General features: G+C 35.3%; 5 protein-coding genes across 5 annotated transcripts; 3 read left to right on the top strand and 2 right to left on the bottom strand.

Annotated features, from left to right (window-relative positions):
• Positions 6297-8230, top strand: LOC104730795 (putative GATA transcription factor 22). Its single transcript, XM_010450016.2, has 3 exons — positions 6297-6681; positions 6800-7240; positions 7502-8230. The coding sequence occupies exons 1-3, from the start codon at positions 6415-6417 to the stop codon at positions 7886-7888; spliced, it is 1095 nt and encodes a 364-aa protein (XP_010448318.1). The 5' UTR covers positions 6297-6414; the 3' UTR covers positions 7889-8230.
• LOC104730794 (thioredoxin-like 2-1, chloroplastic) lies at positions 8527-10001 on the top strand. The gene is made up of 4 exons (XM_010450015.2): positions 8527-8798; positions 9165-9347; positions 9462-9626; positions 9765-10001. The coding sequence occupies exons 1-4, from the start codon at positions 8613-8615 to the stop codon at positions 9819-9821; spliced, it is 591 nt and encodes a 196-aa protein (XP_010448317.1). The 5' UTR covers positions 8527-8612; the 3' UTR covers positions 9822-10001.
• On the bottom strand, positions 10098-11767 carry LOC104733289 (F-box/LRR-repeat protein At3g26922-like). The gene is made up of 4 exons (XM_010452876.2): positions 11757-11767; positions 10733-11615; positions 10480-10614; positions 10098-10391 (listed from the first exon to the last, which is right to left on the bottom strand). The coding sequence occupies exons 1-4, from the start codon at positions 11765-11767 to the stop codon at positions 10098-10100; spliced, it is 1323 nt and encodes a 440-aa protein (XP_010451178.2).
• LOC104730792 (protein EFFECTOR OF TRANSCRIPTION 1-like) lies at positions 12335-14408 on the top strand. The gene is made up of 3 exons (XM_010450014.2): positions 12335-12511; positions 12917-13021; positions 13148-14408. Exons 1-3 carry the CDS (start codon positions 12452-12454, stop codon positions 14213-14215), a joined length of 1233 nt encoding a protein of 410 aa, XP_010448316.1. The 5' UTR covers positions 12335-12451; the 3' UTR covers positions 14216-14408.
• On the bottom strand, positions 14847-16960 carry LOC104730791 (mitochondrial substrate carrier family protein P-like). The gene is made up of 7 exons (XM_010450013.1): positions 16621-16960; positions 16308-16393; positions 16005-16212; positions 15799-15928; positions 15515-15699; positions 15292-15420; positions 14847-15204 (listed from the first exon to the last, which is right to left on the bottom strand). Exons 1-7 carry the CDS (start codon positions 16756-16758, stop codon positions 15079-15081), a joined length of 1002 nt encoding a protein of 333 aa, XP_010448315.1. The 5' UTR covers positions 16759-16960; the 3' UTR covers positions 14847-15078.

Genomic DNA, 17011 nt, shown 5'->3' with positions numbered 1-17011 from the left:
ATTTAAATTTTTAACATACTGATATCATATTATAATATATCTATGTTGACTTGTATTTCTTTTGTTTGACGTATATGTTAAAACATATGTATATATCATGTATACATATGTTTAATTGATGATCTGAAAACATTTATAGATCATAATGAAATCTTTGAAATGGGATATATTGCAAGTTGGGTGGCCTGCGACCCTAAAGAACATGTGGAAAAGACTATAGTAAAAAAAATCGGTTGCACAATGCATATTTAATGATGGTAAGCTATACACACATGACACATACAATATTTTCTTATATGAATGTAAATGATGTTAATAATAAATTTACATTTGAACAATTTTGTCTGGTCTTATGCTTAACCAAGTTAATTCAGCTAGTTATAGCCTTATAAGGTCATCTCCAGCAGAGAAACGTGGAGGATTGCTCAAAAAAATATTTATATTAAAAATTTTATTTTTTTTTATTTTTTTCCAATAAATTCATCAATAGGGTAGCGACATCTGTCACTTTTGATTGAAGAACCGTTACTTCCATTCCTCTGTGGAGTTAACTTCTCTTCTTTTTATCTTCTCTCTTCATTTTACTATTTTTTTAATAAAAGTAATTCAGAGAGTCACGCCCACTGCCTATACCCTAAGTATGACCGTCCCTAGTACTTTATAAGACCTAACTAGGTAAAGTTCTTTAAGAAATAAATGAGGATTGGTGACACACTGTCACTCTTTGTTAGACTGTTAAAGGTTAAATGAGGACTCACTCTGTAGGCCTAGTAAAAAATTAACTACACGAACTATATTGTAAAGTGACCAACACATTTTTTTTTTTTGGACAAATAGATGCTATCATTCATTCAAACCAAAGCAAATACAAAAGAAGAGATACAAAGATTTCAAAGTTTAAACTGAAACAAAGATTACAAAGATGGACATTCCCCAATGCCATAAAAGAGTAGATAGATAACATCGAGATAGATTCCATGAGGGCTATGCAATAGTCACTAAGAAGCAGCTTGGAACATGGGAGATCACGGTAGCTCGATCTTAGGATAAAGTATTAGTCAAATTCAATAAACAGAAATTTTAGGATAAAGTATTAGCGTTTGTCCAAAAAAAGAAAAGAAAAGGATAAAGTATTAGTCAAATTCAATAATCGAAGTTATACAATGTGGTTTAGTTGACATTGGTTCGTTGGGAAAATTCAAGTGGCCGCACCCATGACTTAACTTCGTTGACTACAAAAGCTTTACCTTCCAACCAAACCGACTGACATGTAGCCATATTAACCAAATCTTTACTAACACCCTATCCAATCCTCCAACATTCACCAACTAACCATTGTGACAGACAATAATACCGTGTACACTTTTTTGTTTATAAATATCTTAAATATGTGTTTTGAAAAAGAGAATAAATAAAAGCAAACTCGCATATAAAATTAAAAGAGTCAATTTGGTAGCTGAAAAAATTTGACAGAAATTAGAATAAAAGTTTTTTTTTTTTTTTTTTGAAAAAATTAGAATAAAAGTTGTTATTGAGTCTGTCTCACTGGAACACGTGGGACATATCATCTTATTATCATAGCGTATTTTTACTACGTTTCTATAGTATGATAATATGATCTAAAGATTATCAGATTAACCTTTTGTTTTTCACAATATAATATTTTACTGTGTCCTTTTTTTCTTGTCAAACATTTTATTGTGTCCTATTTTTCATATTCTATACAAAAAACGAACAAAGGAGGTCACTGAGCATTTCAAAAATCTAATAAAAAATAATAACATAGCTCTAATCAATAATATATATGTTATTTTTGCTGGAAAAGTGCAAATAGAGGAGTTTTGTATTGAGACAGGATCACACTATCAACATTTTTGTAAATTCAAACTTCGTTTAGATGCATCAAAAACGAATTTAATCCTAGTTACTTAAAGTAATAGACAAAATATATTGTCCCATTTCTAACTTATTTTGTTTCTCTTCACTCGCCTTCTACGTAAACTGGACTTTGTCCAAACGGGTTCACGTTTACTTCTAAGGCCCGTTAGGATCAAGTTCTTGGAAAAAACCTATACATTAGGTTAAAAATTTGTCAATGTCCAGAAGTAATTTCAATTTGACCTATATTTTATTCCGGTTAAAGTATTCCCCCTTCTAAATTTCGAAGTGGTGAGAAGTGAACGTAAAATTAGGAGAGAGTCATGTTGAATTCGAACTCAGATCCGTCGAGAAATATTTTGTTAACAGAATTACATAAATATGTGCCAATGGGCCCAATTTCTAATTCGGCCCAACAATAAAAATAGTGGTATAGAACCAACTAGGACCAAACCAGATCATTAAACTAACCGGAAAAACCAGGAAATTAAGTCAAACCATAATAAAAACTCGGTTGTACCAACCAATTTACATTGTCGACAACAAGGATAAGTGATTGCCACGCATTTACTCTTCAGAGATTATTTTCTAGGGTTTCTAGGGTTTGGGGACGTATGTGCTTGGCCACCACATGATTCATATTTATCTTATACAGCGTTGAAGATTAGGACTACATATATTAGAAAATCTTAGAAAATCCGGTTTAATGAATGAAAAGAATATATGTGATAATGATGTAAAGATTAGATGATAATATCGAAGAGAAAGAGAGCTCACATCACACATATCAATATATGTCACAAGACAGATGATACGGTGGTGAGGATCAGAGAGGCAATGGTCCCTTTTGGGAAATTTTATTATTTTAGAAGAAACCAAAAAAAGAGACAAGTCATGAAAAGTACCAAAATGTTGGACATACCCCCAATTTTACTGACATTCACATATATAGATATACATACAGATACAGTGTCATAGGTATGTCTAAATATGTGTCTTGTTCCTCTCAAAGTGTCACTTGGTGAGGCATTTGTGATCCCTATGCCGCATACGTATCCCATCTCTCTATCGTTTATTTTTCTCATGCCAATTCTGTTTTTTTCCTAAACACATATCTATCCATCTGATTCTTGCTTCATTTATTGTGATTCAGATTCTGTTCTCTTTGTGTAAGTTTCCCTCTTGCCCTTAGCTGTGTTTCAATGGGTGCAACTAGGGTTTATATAGTAGTTGATTGACACCCTTTGAAACGGACTGCGAGTTAAATAACTTACATACTTTACTTTTTACATCTTTGAATATTTACAATCTGAGAAGATTTGTTTAACTCGTTTTCAGATTTTAATATATGTTCAATTATGAGAATTTGTAAGAAAAGATCACATCCAAACTAATTCTCATGATCATATACCCCTTGGTTTGTCAAACAAAAAGTCTAGAGCCTACGTGTTGAACTTCTTTAGGTCTACTTTAAGTAACTTATTGTTTCATTAATTTTTTACCATTGAGGTACCCTAATTACGTAAAACCTTAGAAAAAAATTATAATTGAACATGTGGTGGGGCTACGTACTAGCTGCGATAATTGGATGTATGTGATAAAGCAAGTTGTAGCTAGCTAAGGAACTTTCAAAGGTGATAGATCCTCGCTACTTTTTTATTTTTATTTTGTTTGTTTTTGATCCAGGGTTTTGATTTTAAGATTTTTTTGTCCCTGCTTCTAAAATTCGAACTTAATTAATCATATTTCACATTGTATAACAGGAATAAAGAATAAGTATTTCAAACAAAGTTAAAATGGTTATCTAACTCATTTATCAAGCCCTCAATCATATAGAATGTTATTCTACTTTTGGATCAAATCTCCGTCATCTTTACCAAACTTTACTCCAATCTTGATGATCATTAGGCACGCTTCTATTTATGAGATTTGGAAATAGTGGAATTACAAAATGATATTTCACCGTGAATCTTAATTAGCGATAATCAGTCATTCAGTCTCATCAGCAACATAAAAGAACAAATTGAAAACTAACATTAGTAGCTAATATATATGAAATATTGAGATATTAGTGTATATATATAAATTACATATATACATACACATACACACAATTAAAAATGTATGTGGGGGTCCTGACTCCTGAGTGACCTGTAAATTTTGATCAGAAGGAATTGAATGGTTTTGGCGAATACTAAGGTGGGGATGTTGTCTTCCTTTGCCATTCTAAACCTATCTCTTGTCTTCTCTCTCTATACCTTTCTCTCCTTCTCTTGCGCTCAATTATGATTCCACTCTCTCTCTCTCTCTCTCTCTCTCTCTCTCTCTCTAAGAATGATTACGGATGAGTCACATGCCATGGAAAGATCAATATACTTATATACAATAACTTTTGTGTGGTATAAGTATTTTTTAACTTATGATTGATATACAGTATGAACTAGTTAATGAAACACCAAACTTTTGTTAGAAATTACCGATCATCCTCATTGATCCTATTTTGAAGGTCCTGTTTTTTGTTGGGTGTTTTATCGAACATTCTTCTACCTTTGCAATGATTTAATATTAAGTAGATTTGAAAAGGCTAAGCAAGTAGATCAATTGTTTCTTTTTTTTTTTTCTAACTAGGAGTTATGAATCATATACTGACATGTAGTACTATGTTGAACCGAAATCAAAACAAAGTTAATATCTTCGTGCATAGTTCTTGTTTCAACAGAGCGACTTGAACTGAAATAGGACCTGATCCAACTTCTTATCCACTTTTTTTTTTTTGAAGGTGATGGAGTTGCAAACTTGCAATGCATCATATGATCATTATCATAATATGTGTGGTTCTTGTTCAAGTAATTAATATTATTATCTATTTAGTTTAATTTTGTTACATGTATATGATTGTTTTTGTCTCTTTTATATACGGTAACGAAATATTACAGATAGGATTACTTGTGTTTGGGGTCGACCACTACCACTCCTACACTCATTTGTCTCATGTGTTTGTTTTCAGATGGACTCACGTGAACTTCTTAATTTATTGTTTTTGGTTTATGTTTTCCTCCACGAGTTTGACAACGATAAATAATTATCCCATTTACAAAATAACCATAAACTAGTTTTAGATCTCAACAGTTGTAGTTCCAATGAAGCAAATTTCACCAGCAATAGTAGTTCAATCGGTTATCTAAAATTTCAGTATAGATCTCAACTATAATGATATTCTTTACCATTATCTTTTACAATTTCTAACCATATCATAACTTTTTTAGCATCACCATAACTAATGTCACCAATATTCAAACATTTGATTGCTCTTCGTCATTTTTTAAACATGGACATTGCTTGCATAAGTATAACACTCGCATCTGCCCTAACATTCTAGGGTTATATTTTCCTTATAAGGGTTTTATTATATTTAAAAACTAATAACTGTGAGATTTTTTTAGTGAGGAAGACACTTGTTAATAATGCTATGAACTGTGTTCGTAGAAAGGAGAGATGGTTGGCATCTCCTCTGACAGAGACGGGATTTGACCTTCGGGTCTTTGAACACATCCGGTTAAGGCTCTCCACCCTCGTGGTGGATCTAACCCAATTTTAAGACGAAAAAATAAAAATAAAATAATGCTATGAACTACATGATTAATTATTTATGTACCTTCGAAATTGATAAACATAAAGTAAGAATTTTAACTACCCAAAAAAAAACTTATTCATCAGTTCCATATAAAAAGTAGTTTTGTTGATTAAGTATTGAGAAATCAGAAATGTTTTTTATGTCGGAACAATACCTATTCTCTAAATGAAGACGATTAAGAATATTAGTTGGCTTTATATAACTATAAAAAGTTCAGAAAGAGAGTTTACGTTTTAACAAAAAAAAAATAAAAATAAAGGGGAAAAGAGAGTTTACATATGTTAATCTATTGCATGTTTGTATTGAAAATTCAGAAATGTTATTTTCTTTTTGGGTTTTGCGGAAAACAGAAAAAAAAAAAAAAAAAAAAAAAAAAAAAAAAAAGCAAAAAACCAAAAAACTGTGGTGGCTGTCAGGCATGTATGATATAGTTTTAATTCTATTTTTACTTTCTAATACCCGTACGTACCTTTTCCACCAAAGAAATGCCTACGTTTTGAATATTTGAATACCATCATCTCATACATTTTTATTATATATTTTTCACAGCTAAATAAAAATTTCTAACATAACTGAACTTTTGTCGAAGACTATTTTAAAACTATATAGAACGATTTTATTTTTTATATATCTTACTGAGTTTACCGGACATGGGAAATGATGATAAAAATGTCTAGAACAAAAATGAAATAATTGTTCTATCCATATATCTTCTAAATGCTTCGAAATTAATCCTACTAGTGATGTATATACGTACACATACACCAAAACATATTTGTTTGTGCGCGTGGTCTATTGCCTTTAAAAAGGGTCAAACGTAGTATAGCTTGGATCCTTCTAATTACTTGTCCCTGATCTCTCCTAGTCTCTCGTCTTCTCTCTCTTTTGTGTTTCCATCGATCATGGGTTCGAATTTTCATTACACTATAGATCTCAATGAAGATCAACACCATCAACCTTTTTTCTCTTCTCTTGGATCCTCTCTTCATCAAAATCATCAACAACAACATTTTCATCACCACGCTTCTTCTAATCTCTCATCTTCGATGTCACCATCTCTTTCCTACTTCCCTTTCTTGATCGACTCTCACCAAGATCAAGTATATTTTGGGTACAACAATAGTACTTTTCACGGCGTTCTTGATACCCATCTCTCCCAACCTCTCGAGGTATAGTTTTATATGAATTTTTATATCAATATTAATCTTGATGATCCTATAGAGAAAAACCTATTGTATATTTAATAAAAAAGTATAAATTAACCGATCTTTCATTTGGAAATTTCAGACCAACAAGTTTGTATCGGATGTCAGTTCATCATCAAGCGATCAAATGGTGCCAGAGAAGGAGACAAGACTAAAATTGACGATAAAGAAGAAGGATAATCATCAAGACCAAACCAAACTTCCTCAATACCCGACAAAAGGCAAGACAGGAACAAATACGCTCAAGTGGGTTTCTTCGAAGGTGAGATTGATGAAGAAGAAAAAGGCGATTATTACCACCACCGACATCAACAAACAACATGTTAATAGCGACCAATCATCGAACCAAAGCAATCTGGAAGGAGATCATGATCATCACAATAACATATCAACAAATCAGTACAATATTATTGTCGACCAGAATGGTTATAACGGATCAAGCAACGATTGCGTGATTAGGATTTGCTCCGATTGTAACACAACTAAGACACCTCTTTGGAGAAGTGGTCCGAGAGGTCCCAAGGTAATCAACCACATCTTTTAATTAAAAATATATGCCTAAGTTCATACTGTATATATATACTTGATTATATAACCTCTCGAATAATTAATGTCTATTTATAGTACTAATTAATAACACAATATTATTCAAAAAATACATCTAACGGCAAAAGAATAAAGTAGTATTAAAAGTAGGTTAACAAGTATTTTAATCTTTGAGATCTTCATAAAAACAACTTACAAGATTATTAACCATATTATCCCTTTTGTTTTGTTATTACAGTCTCTTTGTAACGCCTGTGGCATAAGGCAAAGGAAGGCGAGGCGGGCCGCAGCAACGGCAACCGGAATCTCTGACGTATCGCCACCGGTCCTAAAGAAGAAGATGAAAAACAAGAACAAGAGATCAAATAATGGAGTTTATAATCTCTCCTCTCCTTCGGATAAGAAAATGATCACAGTGGAGGAGGCCGCAGCAGCCAGAGACATGGAGACTCAGAACAAGTCCTCGATGCTGTCATCATCGTCTTCCTCTTCAGACAAGTTTTATTTCGACGATCTAGCAATACTGTTAAGCAAAAGTTCAGCTTATCAGAAAGTTTTCCCTCAAGATGAGAAGGAGGCTGCCATTTTACTAATGGCTCTATCGTACGGAATGGTTCACGGATGATTATTTTGATTAAAACTCACCTTGTTGAGAAATTAGGGAAACTACTCTTATCAGGTATAAAATAAATCATACCATAATCTTATAAGTCATAACTAATAATATCTAGAATATTTGTTAGATTAAATTTTGTTCTTGCGGTGATATAGTGATGAGTCCAGCTTTATGATAAGAGAAAGAGAATGTTGTGGTTTAATAGATTTTGTTTGTAACGCTTGTGTTTCTATGATGCGATAATGTGGTTGTTCTTGTTCACTCTTCATGTTTATTTCTGTGTTATTAGATCTGTAAACAATTTATCGATATCTCGTCAAGCATTTTATTTGATGAAAATCTTTTTGGCTAGTACATATGGCTAGTAGAGATTGATATAATATTAAACTCGACCAACATGAATTTTCTTGTAATATATAACTAACTTAACTACTAAAGTGATGCATGCATATAATTTTTGGTTATGAAGCGTATATATCATGTTGCTCCAACCACTACAAACGTGGCTAGAGAACCAATCAAGACAACTTTTGTAATCAATACAATAGTATTCAAAACAGAAGTTTCGGAAAAATTAGAAAACAACCAAAAATAGAGGGGTTATTTTAAAATAAGTTCGAAACTTGGGGAGGTGTCCCAAACAATTTCTACTTTTCCGGTGAAAATTAGAAAGCTCAAAACAAGAAAAAAGGCGAAGTCTTTGTGAGTTGCGATTCATGTCTCCGACGACGACATGACATCTTTACGATCCCTCAGCATCTCGCTTTACACTTCTTCTAACTCTGCTCCGATTTCTCCACCAATCAAGATCCGAAAATGTATAAATTCATTCAACAGATTCCACGGCCTGTCATCTTCGAGCTCTTCTTTGATCGGAAATTTAGTTTTCTCTTCAAGAAAGCAGTTTCACTCCGTAAAGGTATGAAATTTCCTAACTTTTTGTGCTGGGATTCAAATTTACCGCTTAAATTTGAGAACCCATGTTCCACTTTTTGAGTATCAGCTAAATCTTATGTCACTTGTAGTCAATTGGGAATTTAGGTTATGTGTGTCATTTGATTTTGATTACTCTTTTATGTGGTCTAAGCTGGAAGATGTATACTGTGACGATTACATCAGTCTTGTGTTTTAAGTTCATACTGTATCACTTTGATTGAAGCTTAAGTGGCGTTAAGGGCTTTTTTTATAATAATGTGTATCCTTTATAAGTGTTTGGTGTTGTTAAATAGAGTGTTATGTTATTTGTGGCTAAGAATTGAAATATGTGTGTGTGTGTTTGGGATAGGTCCAAGCGTTAGCTGCTGAAACCGAACAGCCAAAATGGTGGGAGAAGAAAGCAGGGCCAAACATGATTGACATTACTTCCACTGAACAGTTCCTGAACGCTTTAAAAGATGCGGGAGATAGATTAGTTATCGTTGATTTTTATGGAACTTGGTGTGGTTCTTGCCGTGCAATGTTCCCAAAGGTAAGCGTTCCTTTAGCTACTTAACGATGTTTATCTTATCTCGTGTATTTCAAGTCCTGAAATGATTAGCTTGCTTCTTTCTAAAGCTGAGACTTTGTTCTTACTCTTTTCTAGCTCTGCAAAACGGCGAAAGAACACCCTGATATCTTGTTCCTTAAAGTAAACTTTGACGAGAACAAGTCTCTCTGCAAAAGCTTGAACGTCAAGGTGTTACCATACTTCCACCTCTATCGTGGCGCTGATGGCCAAGTCGAATCCTTCTCATGCTCTCTTGCCAAGGTTAGTTCTTCTTGTCCCCAGCTCTCTTTAATTGCAATCATCACAATTCTCTATCACGAAAGCAGAGTATAGCCACTGCATCATATAGTCTTAGTGGCATCCGCCAAGTTTAATAAGCTTTCTGCAAACATTATGCAGTTCCAGAAACTGAGAGAGGCCATAGAGAGACATAACGTAGGAAATGTCAGTGACTAGTCTTCTTCAGCTTCTGAGAAGGTTGAAGATTCAAGCGTATAATTCATGTCTGATTCTGATTGATCAAAGATTCTTTTGCTTAATGGCTTCCCTGTATATATATGGTAACTTCATTCGCATATGGTGCATCGTAACTTTTGTACATATAAAATAATAGTCTAACTTTAGAGTTCATCTAAATCTATATTGACGAATGAAAGTAATCAAAAGCTACATATTAATTACACTTAACGAAATCGCATCAGTTGCATTTGATCTAAGAAAAGCATTTTTTCTTCACTCGAAGAAAAAATAACAGGAAGTTGAAGCCTTAGGCTCACGAGCTAGCTCTTGTAACATCTCAAGTTTCTCATCCGCAGTAAAGTATTTGTAATCCGTCGAGAAATTTGCCTTCGTCAAATGTTTGGCATTTGTTAGTATGTAAGTTGCAACTTGTATCTCTTCTTCACGTTGTCCATTGTATCCTTCCCACTCAAATATTTGTAGATGGGATAACAAACAAGGAGGAACAGAAATCGGTTTGGTAAATGGTGGGTTAGTCTCGTGCTCTTCACTGTATTTCCCGTCTCCCTGTAACCATAACCGATAATGGTTTAGACTCATTAGCCTCAGCAAAACTAGCCTAGATAAGTAAGCAAAGTTTAAAGGAGTTTCTTACATCGCTTAGCTTGAGAGCTTGTAATTGAGGAGAGTTCATTAGCAAATTCATAAGTAAATTCCACCACTCGGTTTCTCTAGTACCTAGCTCCAAATATACAAGCTGGTGGAAGATAATACTGGCAGCATACCTAGTCTGCGCCACAAGCAAACGAAAAATGATGTTCAACACTAACTTTGGGGTTCTGTTATTTTCTAATCCAAGATTTGATTTGTCCTGGTTTTCATGTGAATGTATAAGGATAAAATTTTACCTCTAAATGCGACAAAGACAAGGAGAGACGCTTTACTGACGAGGCAAGAGGGAGGAGAATCTTCTCAGTTTTAATATTAGAGATATTTGTAATATTTGCCTCCACTAGCTTCGGAGTATACTCAAGAGAAAACTCAAAATCTTTAGGTCCTTTAATGGATAAGTAGTTCAAAGAAGGAGCATTGATCACATACCCTCTTTGGCCATCTCCATCACTACAATCACGTATTGATAATCTCTTTAAAGATGGTGATTCGATAACGAACTTTATCACATTGTCAATATATCGTTTCACGTCCAATTCTTCAAGATTAGGACAACTCGAGAAAAGCCTACGCACTGAATCATCATCCTCGTAGTAAACAAGGTGAAGGTGTAGGATCTTGAGGGACTTGAAACAAACAGGGGAATCAGGAACATCTACACGAACATAGCTCTTGAGTTTCAAGACCTCGAGTGTTTGACAAGCATAGATGTTACTTGGCAGTCGGATATATCCATTCTCTGAGTTAGGGTCGAGTTCAAGCTCACGCAAACCACGTTCAACCGCATATCCAATCCAAATTCCGATATCAACAGCCTCACAATCCGACTCAACTATAAGTCGCATACTCTCTAGAAGCAGTGACTTATTCAGTAACAAGAACCTATGAACAAATTGCGGTGACAATCTCAAGGAAGTTCTACCATTCTGGTAGTGATAGTCAAGCTTGGGCAGATATTGCCAAAGAGAACTCCATCGTTTGGACAAAACACAAGTTCCTACTGCATCTATTGTCGGAAGCAAAGACAATATCTGAATCAGCAAAGCATCAGGCAACTCACTTATCAGATCCCTATTGACATCAAACCTTCGTCTCTTCTTCAAGGTTCGCCAACAGAATCTGATACGAAAACATCAATTATGACGGTTCCAGATTAAAGATACATATAAATAATTAACGTAAGACTTTGGTCCGCTATAGGAGTGTAAGAAAATCAAGAACGCATGCACGTACAAGAGTCTTGGGAAGAAATTCACTTACTTTGGGTCCATCGCCGTAATGAGATAAGACTTGAAGTGAACCCTAGCTTTCTCAAGAGTTTAGTTTTCTTGTGTCGCTTTGTCAAGGTTAAAGACTTAAAGGGATCTTTAAAAAAAAAAGGGTTAAGGGATAAAAACAAGAACATTAATAGTCATAGATGCGAGAATTTGTATTAACATATACATGCACTAACTAATTCGAATATTATCCGGATTAACTTTACGGAACACATATCAAATACTAAAATTTATCCATCAAAACAGAAAAATCATAAATACTAAAATTTTGGATACATATTCCGCTCCAAAAAAAAATATTTTGCAAATATGTGTATTGATATAAAGATTTGTAGAGACTTTTGAACTGTATATAGGTATTACATATCTTGTATTTACAAAAAAAAAGAAAAAAAAAAATCTTTATAAATTAATTGGATTGTATATTCATTACTTATTTTTGTTTTTTTGGACCAAATTTAATTGCATAATTATTACATTTTATTGGACTCAAAGCATCCAATTTAACACCTAGCTACACCAACGAAAGCTACAAACTATTCTTTTATTCAAATTTGAAAAGGAAAAGCGAAAAAAACGTAATTTCTGAGAATTCTCTCCATCTTAACGGTCACAATAAGGAGAAAAAAAAAAAAGAGATTGAATTTTGCCTGGAGACGCCGCAGTTAGTGTTCCACCATGTTCAAGAGAGACGACTACATTCGAACTAATCACGACGCCGTCTTTCCCAAGTGGCAGGTGAGTACTCTCTCTCAAGAAACTCAATTTAGTGATTCCGGGGTTAAGGGTTTTTGCTCGATCTTTAATTCCGCTGAAACCCGTTCGAGATCACAAGAGTTTTGAATGATATCTCTTTGAAAATTCGTGGAATTCGATTTAAAGATCCCATTTTTAAGATCCAATAATAGAAACTCCTCTCAGATTTCAAGAAATTAAGTGATTCCGGGGTTAGGGTTTTGCTCGATCTTTAATTCCGCTGGAAACTCTTTCGGGGGTTAGGGTTTTGCTCGATCACAAGAGTTTCGAATGATATCTGTTTGAAAATTCGTGGAATTTTGATTATAAAGATCCCATTTTTATACTCTTCATTCCAACGTTTCTTTGTTTGTACTTCATTGATGTTTCTGGGTCTTTTCTCTGCAGGGTTTCGCCCGATCCATGCTTCTGCGTAAACCCATTTCAGAAACCGCAGAGCTACGGAAGACGTATCCGGATTACTCCTTAATTTCTCGAGATTTAGGTCCAAAGGTCACATTTTTATCTCTAAAAAACTCTGTATTTTTGTTGGCTTAGGTGGCTTTGTCTCATGTGTGTCATCAAGTTCTGATCTTTCTTGTTAGTAATTCAGTTGAATAAACTCATTTTTGAGCACAGATTCTGATAGGAGACAACAAGGAAAATTTCAGAAAGGGGAAAGATTGTGTTGGTAGATACAGAGTCCAAGAAGCCCTTCCGGGTCTGTCTGAGCTTGGTGTATCTGTTATCAATCATGACCAGGGGAGAAAAAATGATGGTCTTTTGGCTACCCTTGGTCAAGCTGAAAGCATTAAATATCGGCTACGGTCTTATGGTAGATCTATTACTCATCATGACTTACTCAAGAAACTTGGCGACACCCCGAGAGAGTCAGGTCTCTCTCAAACTCAGAAGAAAGCTGGCAACAAAACCGAAGAGAACAAGCATGATTCTGCTGAAGAGAGAGACATCAGTTCTGATGCAGCTGAGAAAGAGAGTAATTTGCAACTCAGTCCGTCCAGACCTCAACCGGTTTCAGACAGACATTCACATGATGACTTAGCTGATGGGTCTAATTCTGCTTCCGTTTGTGGACTCTTACTAGAAGATGGTACTACTTGCAATACAACTCCAATCAAAGGAAGAAAGAGATGCACAGAGCATAAAGGGAAGAAACTTTCACGTGTTTCTCCAGTAAAACTCATACCGTCTGAAGTTCCTACCAGAAGAGAATGTCAAGAAACTGATGATGATATATGTGGAGTGATTTTACCTGATATGGTGCGTTGCAGAAGACCACCTGTTTTAAGGAGAAAACGATGCGAGGATCACAAGGGAATGAGAGTCAACGCTTTCTTCTTTCTGCTGACCCCAACAGAACGTGATGAAGCCGTCAAAGAGGATAAATCCAAACTGAAGACATGTACAGGCTTGATCCAAGAGGGTTCAGGTCTGAATCTTGTATGTGAAGCTACAACAAATAATGGTTTGCCTTGTACGAGAAGAGCTCCTAAGGGAAGCAAAAGATGTTGGCAGCACAAAGATAAAACTGTGGACCATGGATCATCTTCCGAAAATGTTCAGTCAGCAACCACAAGGCAATTAATTTGCGGTGTTAAGCTTTACAATGGATCGGTGTGCGAGAAAGCTCCAGTGAAAGGACGGAAGAGATGTGAGGAGCACAAGGGGATGAGAATCGCATCTTAAATTCAAAGCATTAGAGTAACTCCTTTTGTAAGTACCTGACCGAGCCGGTTTGGTATTGGTAAAACTTTGTTGAATTACCGTATCATACTTTAACTCTAGATATCTTTTAGGTTGCATGAATTAACTAAGTAGGTACAAGTTAATTGAACCGAATATGCTTTTCTGTACGAAGCAGCTTCACTTTTCTTAATCATTGTCTCTGTAATAAACTTTGTTGCTTTTGGCCAAATGTAGAAGCTGCTGCAAACTAGCTAAAATTCTCATATGTGTAATGTTTCAGCTTATCTACTTCTGTCTTCTTTATCATCACCATTGATACACGTCTGTATTAAGTAACCAAAACTCTTGAACCTAATGGAATGCCTTCTCGGTTTTTGGCACTGCTTTAATCAACATGTTCTGTTGTGTTGTCTTGACACTTGAAACCCATCGTTATCATCTGCAGAACCATTCTAATTCACTGCTATCTGAGGGGTTCCGTTACTTAAGAATCCTGAACAGAAATAGTAAAGATGATGGGTATGCATTGTTTCAACCTGTAAGATTGAACAACTGAGAAATTTTCGTCTGCAGTTTGTCTTTTCAAGTTAAGAAACTGATGAGCATGATAGTTATTTCGAAATCCTGAGAGTCAACAACCTCTGTTTCTCACTATTTCGTAAGGTCAGATACATTTGGAAAGTAGTCAACAATATACATAGAAGAAGTCCTAGAGTTTTCGATTGGAATTTCTGACACTGTTTTATTTGGAGGAATGCTAGCTTCAGTTTTCTCTACGGAAAAAATGGAATGTACAATCTCTTACAATAATATGTGGTTTTAAACACCACAAAGAATCAGACCATATAGCGGTGATCTTAGAATTAGGTGAAAACGTTCCTTTTCCGTGTTGTCACTGCTTCTGCCTCCATTTCTTCTCGCGGTGGCACTCTTAAGTGCAGCTTCATAACATCATATACTGTGAATCCGATTGCCACGGACGGTACAACCTAGAGGAATCCAAAAGAGAAAAAGTCTGTAACTCCATCGTCCATTATCCGAAAACAAGACACAAATCTATGAAACGACTATCAAACCTTGAGGTAATTGATGCTAAGCCCTGAGAAGAGTTGCTTCCAACCTTCTTCTCTAGCAACCTTGAAAAGGGTTTGCATTGTTCCTCTTCTTCTTGTTTCTTCCTTAACGGCTGCAGAGAGTCTCTCAACCTGGCAGGGAGTTTCGGTTTTAATACTACTCAGGATCTTCTTTATATGAAGATTCAAGGATGTGTTGGGAAAGAAGCAGAGAACCAGATCAAACCTGCATTTGTCTCCTGACAACATCAAGAGGGTACGTCAAGGTCTGACCAAGCAATCCAGCGACAGACCCACATACAAGTTTCAGGGAAATGTCTTTCTTATGTTCCGCAGGGACATGGCGTTTCATCTCTTCGTAGAAGTAGAATTTCAAACCAGCATAAGGGAAGATCCCATACAAAGACGGAGCTGATCACAAGCCACCAAAGAGGCAAAGAAAGATCAAATCTTTTGAAGTCTTAGTGAAGTAAAAGATATAGCAAATCCAAAGTAATGGTTGTTATGTACCTACACCACGATATAGGCCACGGAATCCAGATTCTCTGTATGTCCTCGAGAAACAATCTACAATACCTCTGTACACAATTTGTTCCAGGGGAACAATGGTTTTTACTTGCGCGTTTGCTGAACCAACAACCTGCACTGCTGAAACCTCTATGAGCCTACTTAGTTTCTAACTCGGGAAGAGACATAAAAAACACAAAATAGATTACCTGATAAGCCAGCTTTGTCCTGACCAGATCAAGAGGATAAGTGAAAAGAACCGCAGTACCACCAGCGCATGATCCCGCTACAAGATCAAGCAATGGACCTCGAGTAGTATCAGGGAAACCAATAATGATCCATCTCCTGTATTCCTCATAAGCCATATAATGAAGAGCTGCATAGGGAACTATCCGAGCAACACTAGCACCATTCCCTCTATACGATAAAAAACCCAAAAAGAGGTTAACAATCTCATGATGACTAAACTGAATGGAGAGCTCAAAGGCATATAAAAACTCAAGACAACGTACCTGTAGAAACCCATCAAACCTTCAGTTTTGCCAATCTTGTTGATTGATCCTACAAGTCCTATCCTTTTAAACTCGTCTCTTCTAGTCTGACAAAAAGATCAATACTTTGATAAGCTTCTTCTAAATCCAGAGATGAGAATTGAGAATTACAACACTAAAAGCTCTATATTTTTTATGCTTAGTTCCATTACTCAAGTAAGTCAAACTGAATCAGGTTACGAATCAATCTTAGCTCTGTTATTAAATCTTGAAGAAACAGTACAAAGCTGTGATAAAATCGAAAAAACAAAAAATACCCAAATGATTAGTGTACCTGGAAAAGAATCTTAATTCGCTCGAGTGGAGCAACGGCGGTTTTAGCTATACCGCCGGTGACGCCGCCGGCAATAAGCTCCTTTGCGAACAAAGGCATCGAATCAATAATTCCGTTCTTCTCTTCGCCCTCCCCCATCGAAACAGAGGTTAGAGAGAGAAGATAGATACGGGTTTAATGGGTCTTCTTCTTCTTCTTCTTTTACTCCTCCTTTATCGAATCTTTGTACAGTTGAAGTAACCAGAAGAAGAAGAAGAAAGAAAGAATAGTTCTTTGTGATCAATTCAATCAAAGACTTGGTTCCTGTCTAATTCTCACCTTCTCCTGCAAGTTATTTTTATTCTCCAATTAGTGCCATGTTATATGATTTTAATAATTTTTATCTCTGCTT

Source organism: Camelina sativa, chromosome 12 (assembly GCF_000633955.1).
Source record: "Camelina sativa cultivar DH55 chromosome 12, Cs, whole genome shotgun sequence".
Classification (NCBI taxonomy): Eukaryota; Viridiplantae; Streptophyta; class Magnoliopsida; order Brassicales; family Brassicaceae; genus Camelina; species Camelina sativa.
This window is presented reverse-complemented; position numbering and strand designations above follow the sequence as displayed.